At 38.4% G+C, this 27642-nt stretch overlaps 1 protein-coding gene across 1 annotated transcript in view; it reads right to left on the bottom strand.

Moving 5' to 3' along the window:
• FAM135B (family with sequence similarity 135 member B) overlaps positions 1 to 27642 on the bottom strand; it is a 209871-nt gene that overhangs the window by 53071 nt on the left and 129158 nt on the right. The window contains exons 4-7 of the mRNA XM_065831691.2: positions 27244 to 27383; positions 20145 to 20215; positions 17521 to 17694; positions 5393 to 5519 (exon numbers count right to left, since the gene is read on the bottom strand). Of these exons, the coding sequence (XP_065687763.1) occupies positions 5393 to 5519; positions 17521 to 17694; positions 20145 to 20215; positions 27244 to 27383 (512 nt within the window). The remainder of the gene's footprint in view (positions 1 to 5392; positions 5520 to 17520; positions 17695 to 20144; positions 20216 to 27243; positions 27384 to 27642) is intronic.

The following is a 27642-nucleotide window of genomic DNA, read 5'->3' as shown; positions in this document are numbered from 1 at the left end:
TTCCTCGCCTTGCCTTGTTTTACCTTCCCTCACTCCTTCTCCGTGTCCTCTCCCTCTACCTCCCATCTTTTTTTCATATGATTTTTTTTTGGGTTCAGGACACAGAACATGCCCTGGAACATACATAAATAAATAAATAAATAAAGAAACAGAAACAGGAAAAAATGGAATTTAGTTAGAAATATGGCTGCTGTGCCAATAAATATGAAAAAGGATAACAGGAGTCTCTACATTAACGTTCCTGTGTCTGAAGAGGAATGAAATTTGCAGCTATGAATTCCTCTTCTCCCAGCTAACCAGGGATTTCTGGGCATACTCCAATTCCCACAATGAATCCTACATGGACTGTTTTCTGATGCACTATCATCCTCTTTCAGGAAGTGGAAAAGTGGAATATTGTGGTCAAAAAGCCATTAACTGTACAGAAGAAAAGAAGAATGAAACACAGATGACTCCTATGTGACATAAAAATGTGGGTTTGAATAATGTTTTTGTGTTAGGCTGAAACAACCTAGGCTTTTCATATGTTGCTGAAAAGATGAAAATATTAGCAAACTGTCTGTGGAAAAGAACTCTTATCATCAATGCAATTTTATTTGAATGACACTCCTAGTTCTTGTATTATGCCAGGAATGAACTTTACGTCTTTTGGAGTAGCTACATCAGTGCTAGACAGAAAAAAGAACACTTCTTATCAAACATCAGTGCTTTATTAATACGAAGTTGTATGATTAATCATTTTGATTACTTAGAAGTCAATTTATCTGCAGTGCAACTGCTACCCAAGTGAAAATAAGATTATTGTGCATACAGTTTATTAATAACCCCCAGTATGTCATTGACTCAACTTGATTATAACACAGCGGGCATGTGATGCACAATATTACAAAGACACTAAAACAGTCTGACAACTCTAAATATGGAAGAGGTGTATGGTACATAATAAGACATAAAAGTCCTGAAGCGCAAGTGACCATTCAATTTTCAGTTCTGCAAGGAACATTTTGTTTTATTGTAGATGTAGGATTTGTAGGTATCTTTCAGCACCCAGCTCTGATGGCTGCTGAGATCACCTGAAAGCATGAGTCAGTGTGACGTTCAGATACAGACTTCGTAACATCCACCATGACCTCCTGAACTTCCTCACAGCCAAAAGCACTCTAGCAGATCCAGAAGGGAATTCAGGTGCCCCTGAGGGAAGCAAGTCACACACAGCCCATGTGTCAATTTCGCCACACTAGATCTCCCAAACCTGCAGTAGATACGGTCCTATTTTGAGCCTATTGTTATTCTACTGTGATATATATTCCCCATGAGTATAGGTTATAGGCTGAAGAGAGATTGAGAAAGTACTAGCACTTTTTCTTATTCTGCAGATTGCTTTCTACTAGTTTTTTAGAACACAAAAGCATTTTCCTTTTTATTTATCTGACAACAAAGATGTCATATTTCAATAAGAAATATCTTTGTTGTCTTAATTTTGCTTGGAAGAAAAAGTGTAACATAGATAGAAATAAAATATTGAAGAGGGAGGGAAGGAGGAATGGAAAAAGAAAAGATCCTGTTTCCTGGGTAGATTAAAATAGGATTAGTTACTACAACTACTTTGCTAATCCAACAGATGACAAAATTGTCAGCGTTGTTCAGAAGTCACTTGGGGAGAGCTAGGGAAAATGCACATGTACAGTCCAAAGCTGCTGGCATTTAATTAGTCTCTGCACCGAGAAGTCAGAAGTGCAGAACAAGAACCCTTCAGTATGTATTATTAAGTAGTGGCACTTCAGCAGCCCAAACACGGAAGATTAACTCAGGAAGTACCAAAAGGAGCTGACGACTGACGTGGACTTTCTTTAGAAATGAAGTCTGTCGCTTGCATTTTCAGTAAGGAAAAAGTAACTCAACCATGTTATCTAGATTAGAACTTCCACAGTCAATCTGTGAGCCTAAAACAAAACTTAGGTTTCTGAGGCACCCATGTTTTGACAGGAAGAAAAAGGTAAAATGGGGTGCATGAGCTAGAGATGACATCAAGACCAGAGTCCTCTACTTTGTATTTGAGAGATATCTGGAAAATATGACTTAGTAGTATTAACATCAGATTTTAGCACAATTCTGGCTTTCCTGAGGGCTTAGTACTACTGCAAATCCAGCTACTATTCTACTGAAGTGATGTGTTCAGATCTTTTCTGAACCATGTGTCATGGGTTGACCATCACCAGCCTGCAGGTGCCTACCAAGCTCCTCTGTCACTGCCCTTCCTCAAGAGGACAGAGGGAGAAAAATACAACAAAAATCTGGTGGTTCAAGGCAAGGACAGAACAGCCAAAACAGACTCTGCTTGGGGAAATTAATTTAATTTATTACCATTTAAACAGAGTAGGAAGACAAAGAAGAACAAATCTAAAACCATCTTCCTTCAGGGCACATCCACCTGCTCCAGCATGGTGTCCTCCATGGGCTGCAGTGGGACAACCTGTATCAACCATGAGCTGAAGGGGGATCTTTGCTCTGGCACCTGCAATATCTCGTCTCTTCCTGCTTCATTGAGCTTGGTGTCTACATAGTTGTTTCCCTCACATTTTCTTACTCTTCTCTCTCAAATCTGTACAGAGCTTTTTTTTCCCCTTTCTTAAATATGTTATCACAGAGGTGCCACCAACATTGCTGATGGGCAAGCCCATTTTGGCCAGTGGTGGGTCTACCTTGGAGGAAGCGGGAACTGACTTGAATATGGGGACAGCTTCTGGCACCTTCTCACAGAAGCCACCCCTGCCCCTATCTCCTTCAGCTTCCAAAACCTTGTCGCATAAACTAAATATGCCACACCATTAGTCCATCTACTGAGTATGATGGCTCTAGAAAGGGCAAAGTTTACTTTTGTCAGCAAGTCTGCTTCCTGACTTTGTTAAATTTATATCAAACTTATGAAAATGAATAAACTGCAGACATAGCAAATGTCTCAAGATGCAGTGAACCACTGATTTTCCAGGGGTTTTAAGCCATGTATCTCCTAGACCTGAAAAAGAGGGTGCAATAGGAATGATTTGGAGTTCCTATATATTACAGGCTTCTGCTCAAATTGAAATATTCTTGAAAAAATAATCTGGCTGCAACCTGGGGTGGGAAAAAGCATTTTTTGGTTTACTAACAATAGGTAAGCCTCAAATAATGAAAGTCTAAACTGTTTGCAGTCTTACAGAGAACTGAATAATCAGATTCTGTTCCCTAGAAAATACATCAGATGGAAGACACTTGCCCAAGAGGCACATCTTAAGAGCTTAAGCCTGGAGACTTCTGAGATCAAGGAAAACACAGAAATGTACATAAAAAGTAGAAGGATACAAACTCATCTTTGCAGACATGAAACAAAACAAAATAAAACCCCAGACAGACCAACATTAACTGTTTCACTGCATTTTATGATGCAAAAAGGAACTAAATAAAGTCTATTTCAAACTCATTTTCCCATGTCTTACTTCCCAGTGAAGCTTTGTTTGCCATGGAAGACAAAATATGTTAATTGTTCCAGCCTAGATTTAGTCAGTTGCATCAAATCAGAGTAGCTTGCAAATGAAAAAATGTGGTATATATTGACTTAAGGTAATCAACAGTTACTAATCTGCACATGCAGTTCAACCAAATATATACATAAAGTGAGTAGAGAGGTCTGCAGTTGACATCTAAAGAAAAGGGTAGGGTCCATTCTCATGTGCAGTGACAGTGACTGCAAAATTCTCCAAATCTGGACATGTCTATAATCCAGCTGAGGCTACATTTAACATGCAAATTCAAAAAAAAAAAATCTAGAATAGAAACTACAAATTTGTAAAGGAAAGTAAACTTGACCCACTGCAAAGCATTGCAGTCCTGTAAGAAACAACATTACTCCTCTTCCTTCCATTCCTTATAGCTGGATATAAACACCCACATAAACCAGCAGTCACAAACCGCTCACTTGGACTTAGGTTTAACCCCACAACAGTTTCTTTTCTAGCACTGAATTTTTATATTTTTATGTTACACCAAGAGAAATAGTCTTTACTGATTATCATACATCATGGATAGTGCATGCAAAAAGGCCATCACAGTCTATTAAATTAAAATGCTTAGATCAAGAACAGTTGCCAAGACTTACAGAGGTTTCTAAAGCAAAGCAAATGCATATCTGACAGTGTAAACTTCCAGAGGAAGACTGTGCAGCATTATATTTATGATTATTTGATGTGTGGTGTTCAGATCATCTGAAGTGCAGCAGAGTCCTAAAGCCAGTTCATGACAGAGTGCTTTCATTTTGGTATTTAATAGGTCACCTGCTAGGATAATAATTATACTCTCACTAAAAAAAAAGAGAGTGAAGAATTAGCCTTTCCATTTATCTTCTTACAACATAATTTTGTCCAGAAGATATGAAAAGTAGGAAAGACTCCCCAAAGAAACCTCTCTCTTGTGTGATGTACAGAGATAAAAAGATGAGTCTACAGAGACAAACACTTGAATTGGTCATTTTAATTTATATGATGTGACTATCCACCAGAGAGGCAGAGGTTGAGGTCAATTTGTTTGCCAAAAGCATACAATTACCCAATGGTTCAGATAGAAGCCGCAGGACAAACATTCTCTCAGTCTGAGTTAATTCCCTAGTAGTTTTGCACCAGCCGCTCAAGGCTAGCATATTTTTAACATTTATACAGAAGAGCTTTGACAGGAAAGGTTGAGGGAAGCTAAGGGCAGCATGTTAATCAGAACCCTTTAAACAGGGTTTCCTAACAAGTTAATTTCTGGGTTGAGTTTCTAGAACTGAGGAAAAATTTCTGATGGAAAACACTTCAAAGCTAGCAGTTAAAAAATTAATCATTGTTTTCTAAACAAACAGCTTTGTATTAGAAATTACCCAACAAGCTCTCCACTTCACCTGTGGTAAGTAAAAAGGTCAGACATGCACTAACTGTGGCACCTGCCTTGAGTAAGGCACCCTGTCGCCATCATGCACAAATTCAATACTCCAGACATAAACCCTACCTTCTCAACAACCTTACTAATGACTCAAGTCCTCTGGCGGATGAACATAAGACCTGAAAGCAAATATGTTTTACTGAATAATTAATTTTACCTTACAGCACACACCTGGTCAGATGAATCCTGCCTTAAAAGTGTCATTGTCAATCACAGGTATATACATATATCTTTAACATTTCTGAAATTATTCATATAGGTGGGGGTCAAACACTCAGGAACTGTGTATCCAAATGCCAGCTGGTTCACACAGAAATGTTCAAAGGGATCTTTTCTAACAAAATCCCCTACTAGAGATATAAGACAGGACATTTTCTTCACAGATAATGTGAACACTCTGTGTGACCAAACGTAAGACATCATTGTTCATCCTCCTTACCTCTGAAGAAGTAGGTTTGCAGTAGCCAGCTCCAAACACTAGATTTTCTAAGGACATACTGGACTGGTCTGGTCCTGCCTCCAGGTTTCCTTTACCAAGCCATGAACCTTTCCCTGGGCGAGCAAAACTAAAAGAAGAAAAAGTTGAGAAGAAAAATAATCAGAACCGTGTTGTTAGGGAAGAGGCATAATTGTGCCACTGTTATTTCCTTCCTTGGAATATGTTTGCAGTTTTGGTTTTGTTCTTGTTGGTTTTTGCTTTTATTTATTTCAAGCTGACATTGTAACTCCAGTATTCACTAGCTCAAATGATTTGAATGGAGCTCTCTTCCTTGGCGTTCACTCTCTGTCTTACAGATCTTTTTTTTCCAGCATAACCTCTCAAGAATACAACCTGTCCGTCTATCCACATAGATAATATTCATCCAGCTTCTCATCAGCTTTTATCTCGATTCATCCAACATTTTTCTCTCTGGCTTTAACCATATCAGCCTTCCTCTTTAAACTGTGCATGAAATCTCTTTGTTATCAATATCTTTTATTGATCATTCAAATATTTTAATACAGATTGTAAGTTTAGTTCCCCCTTCTCGCTTTCTCATGACATAAGCCTCCAGCATCAAGTTGACAAGATTTCAGCCCAAAACATGTATTTCCTTTTGCTGAGTGTAGTCCTTTCACTGGGGATATGTTCTCCTACACCTATGTGCAACATGAATTTGCCATCATCCAAATCCTTCCTCAAAAGTCTGAGAGAATTGAAGTTGTTTTAGTGCTGAGGTCATTACCTCTCAGTGATGACTATTATGGTTGCAGTGTTCCCTTCTAACTGTATCTTTATGTGTCCTATCTTATAGCATGAACCCATTAAGTGTGGAATACCTTGTTTGGTGTTTACTCAGCACTGAGCCCACCAGAGTCACGATGCTTAGCTGGGGTTCTCATTCTGGATTAAATCTGAGCAAATGTCTACATCTCAGTTAATGATGTAGGCTGCCTTAGTATTGCTGGAGAGGAACCAGCATTTTCAGGGTATGAGTCATCCCCTTCTGAAGTAGTGATTTCAAACAGATTAAACGAATTTCACTCTCAAAGTGCTTATTTCTCATTGTGTACTACAGAGAGAGGTTAGGGTGGTGCCTCATAAACAACTGAAGTTAGGTGGGATAAATCTCCTTGGTAGTCCCTGGGATAGTATGGTTTGCATATAAACTGCATCAAAATCTTAAGAGAAAAATCAGGCTATTTGTCGCAAGTACAATAAGCCAAATTACTGAATCTAAGTTGTGATGCAAGCAACCAAAACTGTTCTTAAAAAGCATGTAGGCAAAGGTGGCACTGAAATGATGAACTGCAGAGAAAAAAGAAAAACACATTTGCTGTTCATAAAGCCTCTGAGTTTGTGCCACAACTTTCAGACCGGCATCACCATCCACAGACACCTGATGCTCATCTAAACATCCCAAATTACACCACACCCAGGAGACCTGGTCTCTTTGGAAGAACAAAAGCTTCCAAGGTGGGGAGCACAAAAAACATTTTTAAACCATAATGCACCAGAACTAAAAGCCACAGGGCGGTGACATTCATTCTGCCAAGACTTTCCAATCTGAGGTTATTCCTCTGCCTAGATGTGTATCATGTGGTCATGTCAACTCAGATCAGCCAGAATTCATGGATATCTACACCTGATTCAGTTTTTAAGGACTGACAAGAATTCTGACTGCTGTACAGAAATACACACACACACACACACAAAGAGGATGCTTATGCTAAGGATACAAGACAAAAGAGAGAGGCAACAATACTTGGTATTACCCAAATAATAAGTAAGATTCAAATGTTCAGGAAAACAATGATGTGTGGAACATCTGAAAAAAAGAATCTCAAGTAAAATTGGAAATTGGAGAAGTTTTAGAAGATTAATCACAAATCCCTGCCTCACCTTAAACTGCTGTTTGTTATATATCCCCTAGCATTAATACACTGACAAAAAGGACATCCTGTAAGTGGGAGAATGGCGTAGAAGACTTTAACGTATATCTGGATTTACTTATGTATATATTAATTTATGTGATACAAGAAATTTCCAGGTGGCAGCTTCTAAGCAGCATGAAGTCTTTCTGTGCATTTCATACATGCAACATTTAAGATAAAAATAAATAAATAAACTAAAGCAATTGCAAACAGACAAGAGATAAACACTACTCTGAATAATTTCAGCTGTTATGGGATGATGGTTTTGCCCTGGTCTGCCGCAAAGGCTCAAGAAGCAGAAATAAAAAATGATTGCTGTGGTATCAGAGAAAGAAGCTTAAACAAATGTTGCCTGCGCACAAAATACTCCTCATTTGAATATTAGCAAAGCTTTCAAAGGTTTTAAGGGAGAGGAAAGCACTTTTTAATGCCTTATTTATTTATTTATCTTTCGCTTTTACAGCAAAGGAGGGATTTTAATCTCTTGGTTTTATGGAAATTGATTTCACATAGTGCTGTAAAACAAAAACCCTTTTTGGGAAACCTGCCAAAATCTGTTGAGGGAAACTTTAACTGGAGGCTGAAAAACTGTTGAGGTTCCCTGAATGCTTTCTGAAGTACATAATACTTGAAGACAATTTTTAATAACAATAATAGGTTAATTCACTGCATCAAATTTTGTTTTCTGTGTTTAGCTTTTCCAATGTTTCCTGCAACCAGGCACATTTGTATGAATCTCTCACCTTGGTGATTTATGACCATTTGAACTGTCTATTTCATAGCATTGATTTAATATCAACATTTAGATCCTCATCCTGTATGTTAACCATAGCTTCTATTTGGAGTCAGGATAAAAAAGTTCAAAAGAGGCAGTGTGAGCATGTCAGGGATAATGAACATGTGTGCAGAATTATTAATATTTTCAGTGAAATAAACAATTAATATTTGATTTTTTTTTAGCTGTGCTTCTGATGACCTTATCCATGACATATGTCTATCTTTCAGAGGACTCTCATAGTTCTTATAGCAGTCATCTGTGGACACATACTGTGGAAAGCCTCCTTGAAAAGTGCATTTTTTCCTATGATATAGCCTGCAAGATACCAGCAATCAAAATTTAAGAACTTTCTGACTCAAAGGCTATATTCAGGCAATTATTTCCAGCAGTCATGGCTATCTTCTGTGAATTTGTGTCCATACCTTTTTGATTAATACTTTTGGCCCCTATAACATCTTTTGGAATGACTGGCATTTTAATGTGCACATATAAATGTGCTGCAATTTCTGTTTTGGACCTGCTATTGGAGAATTTAACATGGAACTTCTTAATTCTTCTATGTTGTAAAATATTAAGTAATCATACCCTTTTTTTAATCTTCCGTGGACTACTCTCTAACATATAAATCAGACAACAGTTCCTCAACATAATAAATGCATTTGCCTTCATAAATGTTAATTTGCATGTGCTGTTGAAGTAATTCAGAATAAATGCTTTAGGCCAGTTAAATAAAATATAATATTGCCTCTGAGATTAAACTGTCCCAAAATGCAATATCCTTTTTAAGTTTTTTATTGGCTTTTTTTAAATAGAAGGGGTTATTTTTGTTTTTGTTTTTTATTTGCTTTTGGGTTTTTTTTGTAAGCAAAACTTAATTTCTTCCTGTATTTTAGTTTTCAGCAGAATGGTGCAAAAAAAACCCCTAACAGATACAGATCTTCTGACTCTCGCTTGGGAAAAAAAAATAAACCTACCTTGCATTATATAAAATGGTCAAACTGGAAAAAACAAAACAAAACAAACAAAAAACTAAAACAAAACAAAACTAATAACAACAACAATAATAATAATAAAAAAAAAAAAAACCACCAAAAAAACCCACAAAACCAACACAATATAACCTTCACATTTCTAGTTACAAGAAATTATGATCTTCTGACTGAATCAGGAGTGGAATTTCAGGAAATAAACTTGCAGCCCACTTAGACCAGATCTTATGGAGAAATCACTTATTTTTCCTCCAAATATTACTGATTTTAAAGATGAAAATTGTAATTAAGTCCCATAGAAATAAATCATCTCACAATCAAACTCTCATGTCTTCCACTAACAACACTGTTTGGATTTCACGAGGACCTTCCTTCTAACTCCCACAGATCAGGAGAGATGCAATGTACAACACTGATTTCCCTCAGCATTTTGATGGAAATCTTTCAGGTAAATTTTGGCAAATTACTTCTGGTTTGTGGCCATAGGACACCTGGATGATCTGTTATTTGGTTTTCATAGAATCATCATATGCTTTTGATTGGAAATTACCTTAAAGATAATCTAGCTCCAACCCCCCTGCCACAGGCAGGGACAAGTTCCATTAGGTGACATTGTGCAAATCCCCATCCAACCTGGTTGTGGGGAAGGGGCATCCACAGCTTCTCTGGACAACGAGTTTTAGTGCCTCACCACCCTCATGGTGAAATATTTCTTCTTTATATCTAAATGCACCCTCTTTTAGTTTAAAGCCATTATGCCTTGTCCTTTTGCTACCTGCCTTTGTAAAAAGTCCCTCTCTAGCTCCTTGTAGGTTTCCCTTAGGTCCTGGAAGACTGCTATAAGGTCTCCGCAGAGCCTTCTCTTCTCCAGGCTGAACAAACCCAGCTTTCTCAGCCCATCTTCATAAGAAAGGTGTTCCAGCCCTCTGATCATCTTTGTGGCCCTCTGGATTTGTTCCAACATGCCCATATCCTTCTTATGTTGGGACCCCAGAGATGGATGCAGGACTCCTGGTGGGGTCTCACAAGAGTGGAGCAAAGGGGCAGAATTACCTCCCTTGACCTGCCTGTCACACTTCTTTTGAAGCAACAGGATAGGGTTGGCTTTCTGGTCTGTAAGTGCAAATTACTGGATCATGTTGAGCTTCTCATCAATCAACACTCCCAAGTCCTTCTTCTCAGTACTCAGAGAACTCATCAGTTCTCAGTCCATTCTCCACCCAGCCGGTATTTGTTCTTGGGATTGTCCTGAACTAGATGCAGAACCTTGCAGTTGGCCTTGTTGAACTTCATAAGTTTTGCATGTGCCCACCTCTTGAGCCTGTCAAGGTCTCCCATTTCTTTCCAAAGAGGGCCCATATTTTCTCTCTGTAGACTTCCTTTTTGTGTTTGAGTTTCTCCAGGAGCTCCTTGTTCATCCATGCAGGCCTCCTGGCATTTTTACCTGACTTTCACTTTGTTGGAATGCATTTCTCCTGAGATGGGAAGAGGTGATCCTTGAATAGAACGTAGCTTTCTTGGGTGTCTCTCCTCTCCAAACCTTTATCCCATGGTACTTTAGCAAGCAGATCTTGGAAGACATGAAAGTCTGCTTTTCTGAAGCCCAGGGTAGTGAGCTTGCTGTGTGCCCTGCTTGCTGCCCTAAAAATTTTAAACTGCACCATTTCATGGTCACTGTAGCCAAGCCTGCCCTTGAGCTTCACATTCCCCATCAGCCCCTTCTTGTTGGTAAGAACAAGGTCCAGCACAACACTTCTCCTCATTGCCTCCTCTATCACTTGGCAAAAGAAGCTATCATCCATGCATTTCAAGAACCTTCTGGATTGCTTGTGATCTTCTGTGTTGTCACTCCAACAGATATCAGGATGAACATTCCCCCATGAGGAGCAAGGCTTGTGAACATGAGGCTGCCCCTATCTGTCTAAAGAGGGCCTTGTCTGTTCGTTCTTCCTGCTTAGGTGGCCTGTAGCAGACCTGCACTATAATGTCATCTGGCCCTGCCTTTCCTCTAATCCTGACCCATCAGCTCTTGGCTGACTCCTCATCTATTCCCAGGTGGAGTTCCATGCACTCCAGCTGGTCACTGACATAGAGGACAACATCCCCTCCTTATCTCCTCTGCCTGTCCTTCCTGAAGAGCCTGCATCCTTCCATTCAAGTCATAGGAACCATCTCATCACACCTCTGTGATGCCATATTATTTGAGAATAATATGTGGATATTTACAGGTTGCGTTCCCCTAGACATGTTTCTCTCTTATGCAAGGAGTTTCACTGAGGTTGTAATCAGTGACTGTAAAATAATCTGACCTTCTTCTGTAAATCTGATAAGATTTATTAAAATATGTTTTTAATGGAGATACAAACTTCTTCCTAGATCCCAAACAGAGTCAGCAAGGAAATATTATTTAAAATCTGATTATTTTGATTCCTGGAAATTGCTGGTTTATTTGTCCTGGACAATCTCAGTTGCTATAAAACTTCAAAGCAGGTAAAATCATGAAATCATGTGGAGAAATTTATTTAGTTTTGGGTGGTTCTTTTTTTTTTTCTTTTTGATTTGATTTTTTTTTTTTTTTTTTTTAAAGTTTGACTCAGAAATAAACAGGTTTATCTTAAGTGACTTTTGGCTGGTAGCTCTTGAGAATGGCATCTCAAAGTAGAGGTTTGTCTTTGTAGATACGTAACAAACAGTAACAAATACAATAAAATTAAGAGAAAAAATCATCCAGTTATTATGCAAGAGTTCTTAGAGAAAAAAATAAAATGGTATTATTTTAATAAACATTATGGAAGGAATGGCTTTTTACTCCATAAATATTCCATTTTCTTTCTATATATAAATTTACTCATAAATGAGATCCAACTGGAAAAATAAGCATGAACTTTGCCACTCAGGATTACATCTGTGGCAGTTTCAGATACAAGCTACCCTTAAGTAGGTGTCAACTACACATGAAATTGTAAAAAAATTGCCCTGCATGGTCCACACCCAGATTAAAGGTGTACAGGGCACTGCAGCATGTGTATATATAGATATATTAGTCATGCTTTTGAGGAACAGTGGGATGCCTGGGAATAACAAAATTTAGGTGAGATAAAATTGCTCAAGGGTGGTCAGAGTTGGCCTGGTTCCTCAGTGCAGTGGAGCAGAGCAGATCTAGGTCAGGACTGAAACCTTCAAAAACCCTGTGTCCCTTTGATTCTGTTTTCTCTTCCCAAAGTAGAACAAGCTCAAAGCACTGAGAAGTTCAGTACCCGCGTCTTGGTTTCCCCACTTGCAAAATGTGTATTGTGTTATTTCCCCATCTCACATGCAACCAAGAACATTTATTGTTTCTTCTACAGTGATTCGGATGTGGGTAATGAAGAATTCTATGTTAACAAGTAAAATCCTGAATATCTACTTTGGTCTTCACACAGACATGCATATGAAAGAGAGGAAGAGACTAGAAATTTGAGGAGAATCCAGAAAGCTGAAGAAATTAACCCCCTTTCTTGTGCAAACAAGAGAAAACAGGATTGCCAGCTGCCTGTGATGAAGAATCTTGTTTATTTGCAGTGATTTCTGTTGTTACTTTGTTTGTTTGTTTTTCAGATTGAAAATGTTTTCAGCAGAAGCCCAAGACCCAAAGTAGGACTGCAGATACTGTGACCATCAAGTGATCTGGATTCCGCTTAGCCCTTAGACAACGCATGGTTTTGGGGACACCAGTCTGGACAGATAGTAGCAGTCTGGTACAGAAACACTGTTCTTACACTTCCAGAAAGCCTTCAGGGGAAGAAATGGGACTGGACAGCTTTTCAGAAGAAGAGATGTTAACCAGGTCCTACTGTCCATGCTGGTTAACAGGAAATGCAAGATATTGTTTTATTGTTTTCAGTGTGAGAAATTATCTGTGTAGGGGAAACTTTGCATTTGTGTACTTGTTTCAGAGATTATTTATGAGCTGTATTTTTAACTTATCAACAGCAACATACGCCAGCTCCTCTCAGGAAGAAGTAGTACAGAGGTCTATGGAGTTAGTGAAGGGAGTAACTATGTTTCTTGCTGTTTGCTTCCTAAATGAGTCCAACATAAGAAAGGCACTGAGCTTGCAGCATGCCTGAAACTAAGTAGATCTGTACATCATAGACATGTATGCATCCCTTTGGGAAAAGCAGAAATATTTCTTGAAGTCTGAACTATACTGGAACAAAGTGCCTTTTCTAACAGCTGATGCTGGACAAGGAACTGCTGGTTCCACTTATAGATGGGACCAGTTGTGAAGCCAATTACAGGGAGTTAGAAGAGAAGCCAAAACCTCAGTCCAGAAACCAGACTAATCCACGCAAAACAGAAAGCTGGAGTGCAAAAATCCTAACTCCTCCTCATCTTCTCCTGCAACTGTCTGCTCACATTTAGCCTCTGGAGCTTAGGTAAGAGAATAAAAAATATATTTGGGCAGTGGGGCCCGTGCATTCAGCAGGGTAGTACTCTCAAGCCTGAACATTGTTCACTTTTTCTGTTTATCTTTTGGCAGACTTGCAGGGGCCCCTCTACTCTGCTATGGGGAAATGCCCCTGCAGTCCTGCATCCAGCTCTGGCGCCCTCAGCACAGGACAGACATGGACCAGAGGAGCCACAGAAACGATCACAGGGATGGAACAGCTCTGCTATGAGGACAGGCTGAGAGACTTGGGTTGTTCAACCTGGATAAGAGAAGGCTCTGGAGAGACCTTATTGCAGCCTTTCAGTACTTAAAAGGGACCTATAAGAAAGATGGGGACATACTTATCAGCACAGCCTATTGTGATAGGACAAGGAGTAATGGCTTTAAACTAAAGGATGGGAGATTCAGGCTGGACATGAGGAAGAAATTTTTTACACCAAGGGTCACAAAATACTAGAACAGACTGGCCAGAGAGGTGGTGGATGCCGCATTCCTGGAGACATTCTAGGCCAGGCTGGACATGGATCTGAGCAACCTGAGCAATGTTCCTACACATTGCAGAGGGTTGGACTAGGCAATTTTGAAGGTCTCTTCCAACCTAAATTATTCTATGATTCTATGATCTCTGTCATCCTGGGTAAAATGAGGTTGTCAGAGGCAAGCCTTTTACTTTCCAAAGAGAACTGTCATTTCTGTGATGTTAGGAAAATGTGTCAATCAGTTCCTGCTCTAGACTTTCCTTTTCCCAGATCCCAAAAGTAGGAAAATATTTCTCCATGATCTGCAGCTGCCAAAAGCATTCAGTGCAAACAGCACTGCCCTGCACATCAGCAGTCACTCCACGAGGACATGACAATGTCCTGCTGTGCCTGGCAAAAGGGTTTGACTGTAGGGGAAGGTGCAGTTGGGGTGAAGCAATGTTTCAGGTCAGAACAATAGCTATCACAACCACTGCACCCTACATGCCTGTTCTCCCCTGTTATTGCACTCCTGCCTGGAAATCCAAATTTTTGGACTCGGCCCAGGGCAGTCCAGCTTTCCCAAACACTTCTGGGGTGTAAGAGAAGATGAAGAATTCAAACTAGAGAATTTGAAGGATCCAAAGTAAAGAAGTAGAAGTAGAGAAGTCAAAGAACTCTAAAGGTAGAAGTGAGAATATTTAACCAAGCTTTGCCACAGTGCTCAATCAGGATAAGTCAAAGCACCCAGCCCCTTCACTGCTGCTCAGAATCCTTTCTCCAGCAGTGTTTCAGAGGAATGCAGCTGACCAAGGAGCCAAGAGAGGAGGTGATACAAGTCCCAAAGCATCCCAACATGTTCCTGGTCATCTCACACTGGACCAAGTAAGGGTGGTGCAGAGGCAGCAGAGCTGGAGGTAAGTCAACTGCAAATCTGCCTCATCACCTTCCTACTCAGCCTCTCACCTCCTAAGAAAATGCATAAAGCCATTAGCAGCTGCCATGAATTGGGACCCCAGGAAAAAGCTGAGGGTTATACTCTTTAGAAGAAATGAATTGCAAAATTCCCATCCAGAATGCTGCAAAGGATCATAGAAACATGAGTTTCACCGATTCTCAGTTTGGTGAGAGGTGAGGGCTTCAAAGTATCAAATTCAATGTAATATTTATTACATAAGAATTATTAACCAGGACAAACATCAATATCAAAATGTTCACTTGTCAGAAGACAGGAGGTAATGGAGGCACCCTGGCAAGCTTTGCCCAACAGGAGCTATTTGTGGGTGTAATTTACCCTGCAGGGAAGGCCTGAATCAGTCTTGCTACTTTCCCTGCTGTTTTCACTGCTTAAATACAGGCAACAGCGAAGGTCTTTGGGGAAGAGTATCTAATTTTCCAACAGAGAGAACAAAATATGAAAAGCTCAGTCCACAGGGCATTTGTGAACAGATAGCTGTGCTTCAGGCAAGGTTTATTTCCAGGACAACTTTAGGACAGCAGTGAATATCAATTTTGCATAATGTGTAATATTTATTTACAGGGTAGATCTAGAACTGTTGTTCTTTTACATTTATGTATATACATATTTGTAGAAATAATACGTATGTACATGTAAAGTACATACTAGGATGGGACAATTCAAGGAAGAAAAGGAAAACCCAGTGAAATACTGTATAGACCTTTTTCTTCCCCAAACAATGTAACTATTTGGTGTTTATTTTTTTCTATTAAGTGACTAAAAAAAAAAAAAAATATTCCAGACATTTGGCCTCTATTTTGTTACAAAAGTGAATTCCTGACTTTACAATTATTTTTTTTAATGTTCCTAATAAACTCGAATCCTAAGAGAGAAACAGGAAAGCTTTGAGATGTGAGAAAAGCAAATAAGATTTAGTTGGCTAGTTTTGTTGCAGAATGCTTGGAACTGATATTTCTTCTACACTAGTGTCTTCACCCTGATTTATATTTAGAGAAAGCATGTCATACAAGCTCTTTGGGTTTTGAATATTTATCAACAAGAGGATAAATCCTCAGTATGACACTTTAAAATTACTTTACTGGCTTAAGCAAATGAGACTCTGTACTATGTTGTCCAAAAAACTTCTTTCACTGCATTAAGTAAAGATATTGTAAACTTCATAAATGTGGACAAAATAATAATTTAAAAGCTATAATAATCTGACTTCAAAACAGTTGCTCATCATGTGATTTATGCCTAATAACAGTAACAAGTCTCTGCAGCTCCATTCATTAGAGGGTAACAAAGCACTGAAAACAGTCATTAAGTCTGATAACTATTGTTCTTTCATCCTTTTATGTAGTAGAACAATGGGTAAATTATCTGAGGAAAACTGTCTGGTTAAAAGCAGTCTGTTACAATCTAATTCACCATTTAAAAAGTCAACACAGTACAAGAGAGATACAGCAGTTACCTGTATCTCAGCAGCAGAAGACAGATGTGTCAGTCTGATGTACCAATATGACTCTCATCACTGTCACAACTCAGCTTCTTACAGTCTTAATTCATTTTGTGGCATCATGTACAAGCAATGTTTTTGCACAATCGGAGGAATGAATCAAAGATTCAGAGAAAAAATAGTCTATACATTCATCTTTTCTTTCTGACACAGTGGTTTTTGCATATTTGTCGAACTTAAGAGTCTCCTGATCACTTGGTAAACAGCAAGGCCTTGTTGGAGTGAGGGAAGTTGAACAACACTGAAAACTGCATTTTGCTTCGGGACCCAAGGAGCTCCCTCTCTCTCAGAACTCCTTATCTCAGGCTATGACAAGATTTGACACAAAGTAAATTGCCAGAAAGACCTTTGCTTCCCCTTGCCTGTTCTAAATATTAGCGGATATTGACCTCCAGCCCTGTTTTATTTGAAGGAGGCCTGAATTATTTTCTTGTCATTATGAATCAGATAACATAAATCACACCTAGACCCCATGGAAGCTAGTATTACACTGCTGCATGGTTAAATCAGATGATGCTGTAAAGGAGAAATTCAACAGAGCCTTATCTAGTACTGACTTGTTCATACCTCCTTCTAGCCATGTTATGAATTATGCTAAAACACAGAGGCCACAGATGAGATGAGCATCCAGCTGTCCTAAATACTTCACAAAATAACAAGGGGGGGAGAGGAGGGAATGTAAATGCTCTCAGTTACTTTTAGACTAAAGAAGAAAAACAGCCAGCAGGAGAAATTTCACCTTCCAGTCGTTACACATGGGGAATAGAGAGATTAAGTCTAATCAAAACTTGTGAAGCTCTTCCCACAGATTTCACTAGTTTTTGATCAGTCCTCTGGTGTCTTATCAGGGCAGGAACCTGTGTCAGAGGTTGACTCCAAACCCCCATCTCCAGAATCCTAGCCCTGGACCAAAAAACTTGGCATTAAATTATCCTCTCTGCTTCTCTGGTACCATAAGCAAATGCACTCAGAAGAGGAATCTCCTTTCCCTTTCAACAGACATTTCTGTGTCCTTTACCTGATCAGCGGCTGGTGTAATGCTACCAGTGATGCGTGCACTGTGACGGATATCACTGACAGGTGGAAATAGTCAAACATGACAGGAACATGGTGGTGCAGACCTCTCCGGGGGTGGAAGTGAAGACACAGTGTACGGCTGCTGATCAGGGGGATCGCTGGAACGTCTCTTAGCCTGGAAGAGAAAGAGGTTTACAAGGGTTGGTAAAAGCTTGTGTTGTCAAAGTCTATAACATGCTATAGGCAGCAGACTGGGAGATGGCTTGAGGTGAATTTATATCACTCACTAGATTCAAGAGGGTTTACACAACTAATGAGTATCTTGTGTTGTATTTGTGCCTAGCATAACTATAAAAATAAATACAAAATAAATACTACAACAAAAATGAATACAAAATAGCAAATGATAAATATCAAATGTGTGTATATATATATAAATAAACTGTATAAAAGACAAACACATGTGATGCAACTCCAGCTTCCCCTGGTCTTTGATGTCCACCTATGTGTTAGTTCTGGGGACATCAAGAAGTAGCAGAATTACATGCATCTAGCAAACTGCTCAGCTTACGAGTGTTCATAGCCTGTTCACAGCCTTCCCCTCTGCTCCGCCCTGGTGAGACCCCATCTAGAATATCGTGTTCAGTTCTGGGCCCCTCAGTTCAAGAAGGACAGGGAACTGTTGGAGAGGGTCTGGTGTAGGGCAACAAAGATGATGAAGGGAGTGGAGCACCTCCCTTATGAAGAAAGGCTGAGGGAGTCGGGTCTCTTTAGTTTGGAGAAGAGGAGACTGAGGGGTGACCTTATTAATGTTTATAAATATATAAAGGGTGAGTGCCATGAGGATGGAACCAGGCTCTTCTCAGTGGCAAACAATGATAGGACAAGGGGCAATGGGATCAAGCTGGAACACAAGAGGTTCCACTTAAATTTGAGAAAAAAACATCTTCTCAGTGAGGGTGACAGACACTGGACCAGGCTGCCCAGGGAGGTTGTGGAGTCTCCTTCCCTGGAGACATTCAAAGCCGCCTGGACACATTCCTGTGCGACCTCACCTAGGCGTTCCTGCTCCAGCAGGGGAATTGGACTAGATGATCTTTTGAGGTCCCTTCCAATCCCAAACATACTGTGATACTGTGAACAGCTCACTACTTGTGATTTAAGTGTAAGAACAAAAATAGCAAGCAATTTGTGAGAGGTAGAAACAGTCCTGTGCCAGAGAGCTGAAAATATTCAAAATACCTTTCCAGATACCTGATCTTCTAGAAAAAAAAAAAAAAAAAATGCAATAGGTCAAAAATAAAAAGAGTAGGTGAAGTAACTGCAGAGAAACAATACAAGTTGGACTGGCTTCTCATTTTTTTCAGTAAATAGAAACAAAGACTTCAATTTAAAGTTTGGTTACAACTATTCCAGAATAACTTTCCTAGTTTGCGGTCAACCACATGACATCTAATTCACTTTGTAGGGCAGGAGGCTGAGACGTAAACCTGAAGTGTGCTTAACTATATCCTCTCAATGTAAGTGAAACTCACTTCTGAAAAATAATTGGTTTACAGCATTAAAGAACTTGCTCATAGAAGCCAATTGTTTTCCAGAGCTAAGAAAACCTATGATGAGATGGTTGAGTATGATACATGGTTAGTTCCAAGAAACGTTTGAATGAGATTTGCAGAATATTCTTTTATAAAAAAAACACCAATTATGTTTATAGTAAATAGGATTAATCATTCAGATGATAACAGAAAATAAATGTACGTGTTAGAGCACAATTTCATAACTTGAAAGTTTCAGTTCTTTTCATTTTTAGCTACCGTTTAATGTTTGTTTTGCCCTCTTCCAGACCCATCAGCATCGCAGCTGATGGCTGATGGTCCAGTCCCACCTGCCTGAGAGAACAAGTTTTCAGTTTTTTTTATCTTCAAGATAAAGGAAACGTTCTTGAAATTTGTTTTGGTACCCTGTGGATATTAATAAAATCACATGGGGACAGTCTTGGCATGAAACACAGCTCAGATGACTTCTCTGCATCCCCTCCCACACACCCATAAGTTCTGCTGAAGTAATTGGAAGCCTATTCTGTGATTCAGAGAGGCCTGAATAACGTTCAGGATCACACTTTGCACTATGTCTCAGGAAGGGATGCAACTCCCACTTCACCTAAGTTACGGAACCAAATGCAGTGAGAAGAGACCAAAGTCAATGGGAAGACTTTCCTCCTCAAATATAGAGACAGCTTTGGTTCTTATACAAGTTCTTTGTATGTTCATACACCCATCTTCAGCAATAAAATATTTTGTTATCTCCTGAGATAAATGCATTCCTGAATCACAGTCCCTGCTCACATGGAGGTCAGTCCTGATATTCCCTTTACCAGCAGCAGAGATAGAGCAACACTTAACACCTTTGAAAAAATATGCTTAAAGGAAAAAAAAGTTCCTTTAAGGAGAAGTATGAGAAACACTCTTCAAATACAGAGAGCAGAAATAGAAAGACTTCAATATTGAGACAGAGAAAAGACTTATCAAAGCTATCCCTTTTTCCAAAGGACTTCCACTTCATCAAAATAGCTTCCCAACTTAACAAACTCCTACATTACCAACTGAGCTTTCAAACTAGACTTACTGTTGTTCACTGTCAGTAAAGTGCAGGTCCAACTTGAGCTGAAAATCTGCCTCACTCAATGCGTGTTCCACCTACAAAAAGGGAAACACCAGGTTATATTTATAATTTGACTTCTACAACATGAAGGTAAAGGTGGTTGGTTTTGTCTGATAAGAGCAAAAGCAAAAATACGTGGCAACAGCAGCATCTCACCATAGTGGCAGAAAGGAATAAATGAAGTAGTAAGTCAAGGTAATTGCTGAAGGAGTCAAAGGGAACCAGAGCAGCCAGAAGTGTTAACTGCTCCCAGGTGTCCTGTCATGTAAAAAACCAAAAATAATAAAATAAAATAAAATAAAATAAAATAAAATAAAATAAAATAAAATAAAATAAAATAAAATAAAATAAAATAAAATAAAACATAATAAAATCAAATAAAACAAAGTAATCACTCCAGACAAGAGTAACCAGAGTGCATAGAGCAGTGCATTTGCTGGGTCAGCAGAGTATTTCTGAAGCTGAGCTCCCTCACTGAGTTAGTATTCAGTTGGGTTATCTTGTGAGCTGAATGAGAACAAGGATCAGGTTTTCTTGGTTGAGAAATAGTCATGCATCCTTCTGGTTACCTACCTGTAACTGATGTGAGATTCAAAATCTACAGCTTAAACCAATTAGAAATGGTTGAAATAGTTCTGAAAACTTCTCATCCTTATAATTAGATTTCTAGTTTGTTTCTCAGCAAACTGAGGCTTTCCTGCCTCCCCGTGACTTTTTCTGTTCCTGGATAGATTCCTGGAGGAAGTTTGTAATTGATTCTCACATAGATCATTTTCCTTGAAAAATTCAAAGGCTTTTGTTGTTTTTAAAGCTTAAATTAATGGAAGTTTATCTGTTCACTTTGTTGCAGGGTGCTGAGCAGATTTATATGTGGTACAATTCAGCTTGCCGAATACACCGAAGATACCGTGTGGGATCATAAACCGAGTCATTAGTACCTTCATCTAGTAGGCCCCACCAGCAAGATTATCCTTCTTTTATTGTCAATAAAATAATTTCATTGGATTTTCTGAAACAGAACATGAAGGGAGCTGTCAGTCTGCATCTTCATCTGGAAAGGATTACATTGGATAACAGTCCCAGTTTGACACATTTAAAGTAACTATAATAAATTGAAATAAATAAGTTAGAATGGAAGACGGATTAATCTGCCCAGCAGTTTTTCCTTCATTCTTTTTAAATGTCTTCTCCTCCAGCAATGCAGAATAAAATATATATATATATATATTTTATTTCTGTCAATATGAACAGAATATCACTCATTTTATTAACCAAATATGTGGGGTTTGTTTTTTTTTTGTTTGTTTGTTTGTTTTGTTTTGCTTTGTTTTTCTGTGAGTCTAAATGTTCTTTATTGAATACCACAGTACAACAGGAGATGCACATGAATGCACTTGGAAATGTAGAGTTGTTCACTGGGGATAGGGTATTATAAATACAGTTCCTTTTTACCCATTTTTTACCAAAAAAAGTGAGGTGGGACAACTGGGTTCTGCTTTTTATCAGTGGAAATCAGCCAGCAGGTGCACACAGTGAGATGACCCATCCAGAGATACATATCTGAAAAGGACAATTGATTTCTGTTTGTGCCTGTCTCTTTCCATTTAAAATAGTTAAAGTCTACAGAAACATATTCATTTAGATACACTTGAATTTTAGATGACTTAATTTGGGCAGGATGAATTCTACTTTTACCTGCTGATTATCATATTCTTAACAACAGACCATATGAAAAATGCACTCAAGACAAAGTCAAAGGCATCTATCCTGCTCTGAGAGGTAGGATTGATAAAATTCATAATACAAAGAATGTTCAGCTAGGTTTTGCAAAAGTGGAACTCCATCTATAGTGTGTGTTGTTTTTTTTTTTTTTTTTTTTTTTTGTTGAAGCAAGAAAATTGACAGTCAATGATTGATTGCACTTTGAGAAAATTATCGAAGATGTAAAATTTAAACCTTTGTGAAGTAATATGCTATTTCTTTCTAGAAGCACCACAGGCACAAGATGTGATGAGAAAATTCCAACTTTTGTTTACTGAAAATGTGCATTCTCTTTTGTGTTTGTCTCAAAACACCTGAAAGTATGTCTTTCAGGAAAAATTAAAAAGAAAAAAAAGAAAAAAAGAAAAAAAAAAAAGACAGACTTTTTTTCTTTTTTAATAAGTCGTTGTCACTTAAAATCACATTTTCTGGAATCTGCAAAGGAAACAATCATTATTGAAGCTACAGTCTGAATTTAAACTAGGAATTCAACTCAAGTATAATGCTCCAGACAAAGCAAATATCATCCTTCAACAGAGGGGATGAAATTTTGGGTCTGTGCCTAATACTGCTGAGCACCTGCAACTGCCACTGAAATCTGAGTCTGTGCTTAAAACAAGCTAAACAGCCAGTGGCACTTGCTCAAAACACCTTGAGGCAATGGGCAGATGTCTGAGAGATTTGGTGATATTCATCACTGCATGGGGTAATGCATTAAGGTGAAAATATAGGATATTTTTAATCCCAAAGATATGTTGAAATCATACAGCTCGGATTAGTGCAAAACTTCACATAAAATCAAATCACAGCTCTCACTATAGGGATTACATAGTTCCCTTTGTGTATTGGAGGTGTAAATATTAAGACAAGTGAAAATTGCACAGTTGTTTGAAAATTGCTGGACTCTGCATGAGAAAATATCATTAAAAGGTTTATAGTATGAGACACAACAAAATTACTTACACGACACAAGCTACTATACAACTTTGATACCTGCTGGACTTTCCTGTGTTTTACTTTTTTTTTTTTTTCACTTATTAATAGAACAACAGGTGCAGAAGAGCCTTTACATGGGAAAATTAAATCACCTTTCCAGAGCTCATACAGAAGAGTCACTGAAATTTCTATTATTTCTTAGTCTCTTATTTGAAATAACATTGTCCTTAAATGAAATATTGACTGCTTCTTTTAGCTTTGCTGGGACTATAATGGTATTTTCCACAGTTGTAATTTACAGACTAAAATTTTCCAGAAGTCTCATAGACTACCAGATTTTTTTTTTTTTTTTTTTTTTTTAAGAAGAAGAAACCTTTAAATTTTCACACTAACATACTTAAGAAACTGGCCTGAAAAAATTCTCTGGAATATAATTAGTGTATGACAAGCTAAACCAAGCAGCATCCTGCCAGATACTTTGTGAAAGGTCTTTGATTGTTTTTTTACAATATTCTTTGACCTCTCAGCTGTGTTAATGATTAAAATCACAACTCATGAAAGAGAAGATAAATGTTTGTGTTCGTGGGAATATATGAATACTAAACAAAGAATTCTGTTCTGTTTTGTAATATTTCATATACCCAAAAAAAAAGGGACATTCAGAACATCTGACATCTGGGCATTTCACATGCTGACCTTGTCTCCAGTCAAAAATAAAATAAGTAAAACCAGTTAGATATTTTGGAAACTTTATTTGAAAAAGTACATGCATTTCATTTTTTTCCACCTAAAATCAAACAAGGGCATAATTATTCTTGTTATTTCTGATTTGATTAATTCTTCACTGTTTGCATCAACTTAATATTCTTCTGCATTTTCCCATAACATTGTCTTATGTCCTGTGGGAAGTGAACTCTGCATATTCCGGATTCAGTTCTCCTTTGCTAGGCTACGCTTACATTTCTCTTAGTGCTCCCACCTTGCACTTTGAAGCTTGTGCAAAAAAGACCCCATATTCATCCATGAGGACACACAGTTTTCCAGAAGTGCTGTCCAGTGTTCAGGCTGTTTTCTAACCTCTGCCTCTCTTGCAAAAGGACTACACTGATAGGGAAACACATTTAATTAAACACTGTTTCCAAATCTCTCCAATAAAAAAACATTTTTATGATAAAAATGAGTATATTAACACAATAAAAAGTATATACAGAGAAAAGTACTCCAATTTTTATTGAACTGTCCTAGAATAAAGTGCATTATTCCAGTTTTGAATGTTAGTTTTTCAGGTTTACGTTTACATCTTTGGTTTAGCTTTTAAGAGTTGTTGTAGTAGTTATAACTGAAGTTTCCAGCATTCTCGTGATGTACTTCCATAATATTTAACTGCTTATCCAGAATGTCAGATTGGATGATCTGGAGGCCCCATCTCACTTAAATTTTATCTGAAAAGTACAAAATCTAATATACTGTTATATCTCAGCTTTGTCCTCTTCCTGCTACTAAATTGTCCCTGAATAGAGCCAGCAAGCAAGGAGAAAGACAAGTTACCTGTTTTATTGCTTGATGAAAAAGGCAAAGCTCCTTCTTTAATAAGAATGAAAGTAAGAGCTTATGAAAATAAATTAGGCTTCTTTGTAACACTAAAGGCTGCCTCAGCCCTGCAATATTGTTTCCTATGAATTCAAGGAATGCTGCATTCTGGGATAATAAAGAAAAAGGCATCTAATAAAGCAGAGAGTTTTAAAGCACCATTTATATGGTGAAAGGTATGCTTAGTGCCACTTCTAGGCAGATAATCGAGCCTTCCTCCATTTGATGCCAGACAAAACGATGCATTTCCGTATTTAAATTTATGTTGGGTTATGCAAGTGGAGGTGAAAAAAAGTAAAAAAAAAAAAAAAAAGGTAGCAAACAAAACACAGTAACACATCATCTAATGTGGAGATGCACATTGGTTTTTTGTTTGTGATTTTTTAGTACTGAATCCATCTCAGCAACCTATTTCATCGACAAAACTACCCTAGCATTATGAAAAGAAAGCATACTTCTTCTTTGTTATAGTATTTGATAATTCCAGCTCTGTCAGCAGAAACTACATGGAGCATACTAACTCTATACTTCTGTTATCCAGTCTAACTTTCTTGTCTATTTATCACATCTTCCATTTACAAAAAAGCCATTAACAGATTCTTCACCCTCAACCAAAAAAACTCCCTATATGACACAATTTGTACAAAAAGGACTTGCATCTGTTGTGTGTTAAACAAGATAAGAAATTAGGAATGGAAATAGTTGTTGAAACCCTCACGAATCTCAAGGTGTTTTACGCATGCTACACTTCAAGGACCTCATCCAACATATGAGATTATGGGATAGAGATGCAAAGCCATCATTAAGCAATAACAGTGAATATGGCAGGTTTCTTCTGAGTAAGGTGCCCTGTGAAGTGGCACATTTTGGTCTCTCCCATAGTTATATCAAATTTGTAAAGTTGTGGAGGACAAGACATCAAAGCAGAAAAAAGAGGCGTGGGAGCATGAGCAAAAGTGAATTGTGCTAATCTCTTCAACATGCAAAAAGGTTTACACACCTTTATTTTTGCATTTGATTCTTTAGAGTCTCTTCAATAATTAATCTGGGACAAACAGACCTGTTTCTCCTCTTATTCTACACCCCTGAAAACTCTAGAGAAGCTTCATCACACAGAGATAATGGAGCTTTCTCTGTGCAAAACCATTCTGCAAGTACAGAAGTGGGCAGTTGTCATTTTCCCAGGAGACCTCCTGTGGAAAGACAAGCGTGATGCACACAGCAGATCAAGAACTGCTAAAATTTGAGGGGAGGGACTTTTAATCAGAGATGTTCTTCTAAGGAAGGATAAAATTAATATTCAATTAAGCATGTTGGTACATACTTCTCATGAATATTTATAAATTTGCATTTAGTTATTTTTCATATAAGCACAAAACAACAATTCTAGGGAGGAATAAACTGATGACACCGTGTTAAAAAAAAAAAAAAGTCACCAAGAAAAAGATGGGAGGGAAGGAGAAGCATGTTAAATGAGCTTAAAGTAGATTCTCCAGCTGTTTTAATTTTGATCTATATGTAACCCACATATACATGGCTTGAAATCAGACAAAACAGAAATGTTAAATCTCTTAATGCTGAAATACGAAATTAAACAAGGAAGGACAGGTGAGAAACTCTGGCCTCAAGTTCAGTACACAGCATTTGATTCATGCTGGCTGCATAACTAATCTTGATGGCATGCTGATTTTTCAAATACAGCCAATGTCGTGTCTCCCATTGTCAATGAGAGCAAGTACCAAATGCCATATACTCTGTACCAGTCTTTGTTGTGGCAAAGCACAGCGATGATACTTTGTGCCAGGGTTGAGTGCCATTCTACAAGAATGCTTTCTCCCCTTTCTGTGTAGGCGTCCAATAAAACAATACTTGCCATACCCTGAGATTGCTTCTCCCTTGTAGCTCCTGGGAACATCATTGTGAGATATCAATTTCATATCAGTAAGAGAAAGCCAAAGGTGCCCTACAAGATGGGTGGTTCAGATCACATACTTCCCTTGTGTGGGTGCTCCTGTTGGCTGAAGGAGGGGATGCTGAATGGGGAGAAGGATCTTGTATGAACCCATTCTAGCTGAGAGACAACGGAAAGTAAAGGGGTCATACATGGACTATAGGGAGGGTAAACTCCAGCAACTCTACCATGCACTCCTGCAATCAGAAGCACTAAAGAAAAGGGTAAGGAGACCCCTGCATGGTGGTAAGAGACTGTAGCAAAAACCAGTCACAAAGAGAGGTGAGGAGGAGGATACAGTAATGGATGGTAGGAGTAGAAGCTGGTCCTAGCAAGATGCAGAGGATTCCTGGTTTTCTCAGGTGAAGCTGATGCACACCTATATGTAGAATGACTAATCTAGTGTACAAATGACAAATTCTGGTTGATACACTTTATGTACTGATTAATCAGAATATGTCAACATCGTATTCCACTGGAAAGCCAAAGTGTAGACTACTTGTCGTATAATGTTTATAGAGTCTATCTGACCTAATGTTGACATTTATAATGTTGGCACTTACAAATAAACAAATCACCACAGGCATTCTTGTCAGCATAAGTAATGATGGGTGCAGGAGGGTCAATCTCCTTCTAATGCAAATGCTGGCATTTGATCAGATAAATCACGGCTTTGCCTCCACCAGCTACATTGACGAGACCTGTGACAGCACAGGGACCTCATGACCGCTTCACAAATGGAGGTATCTGTGCAATGGACACGCAAATTTAGGTGAAAGGAACCCCAGCCCTCCTGTATTTTACATGTATTCCAAGACAACTCACCCTTTCACCATCCAGAAGCAGGTGCACTCTGAAGGTCATTGATTCATTAAGAACGATCTCTTCGTTTCTGTACAAAATCTGAAATATTCTGCTGTAAACATTGTTTTCATGAACGCAGGCTGAGCAAAGGCTGGAATCACCTGCACAGAACACAGAAAGACTTATGGTGTGATTCCTGCATGGAAATTATTTTTACTCCTATGTTTCCAATTCAGGATTATCTAGGCCAGCTGTATTGGTACTTGAAATTAAACACTTGCATTCTTAATAATTAATGGAATGGAGCAGATTGTTATAATAGGTTTCAGGATCCCAAACATGGTATTTAAAGAACATAAATGTTAAACTATAGGCAGGCCAGATTTCAAAATGAGAATAGCTGACCCTGTGGCAGCACTT

This window comes from Patagioenas fasciata, chromosome 2 (genome assembly GCF_037038585.1).
Source record: "Patagioenas fasciata isolate bPatFas1 chromosome 2, bPatFas1.hap1, whole genome shotgun sequence".
Classification (NCBI taxonomy): Eukaryota; Metazoa; Chordata; class Aves; order Columbiformes; family Columbidae; genus Patagioenas; species Patagioenas fasciata.
Note: the sequence above shows the minus strand (reverse complement) of the source record. Positions and strands in the feature narration are given on the sequence as shown.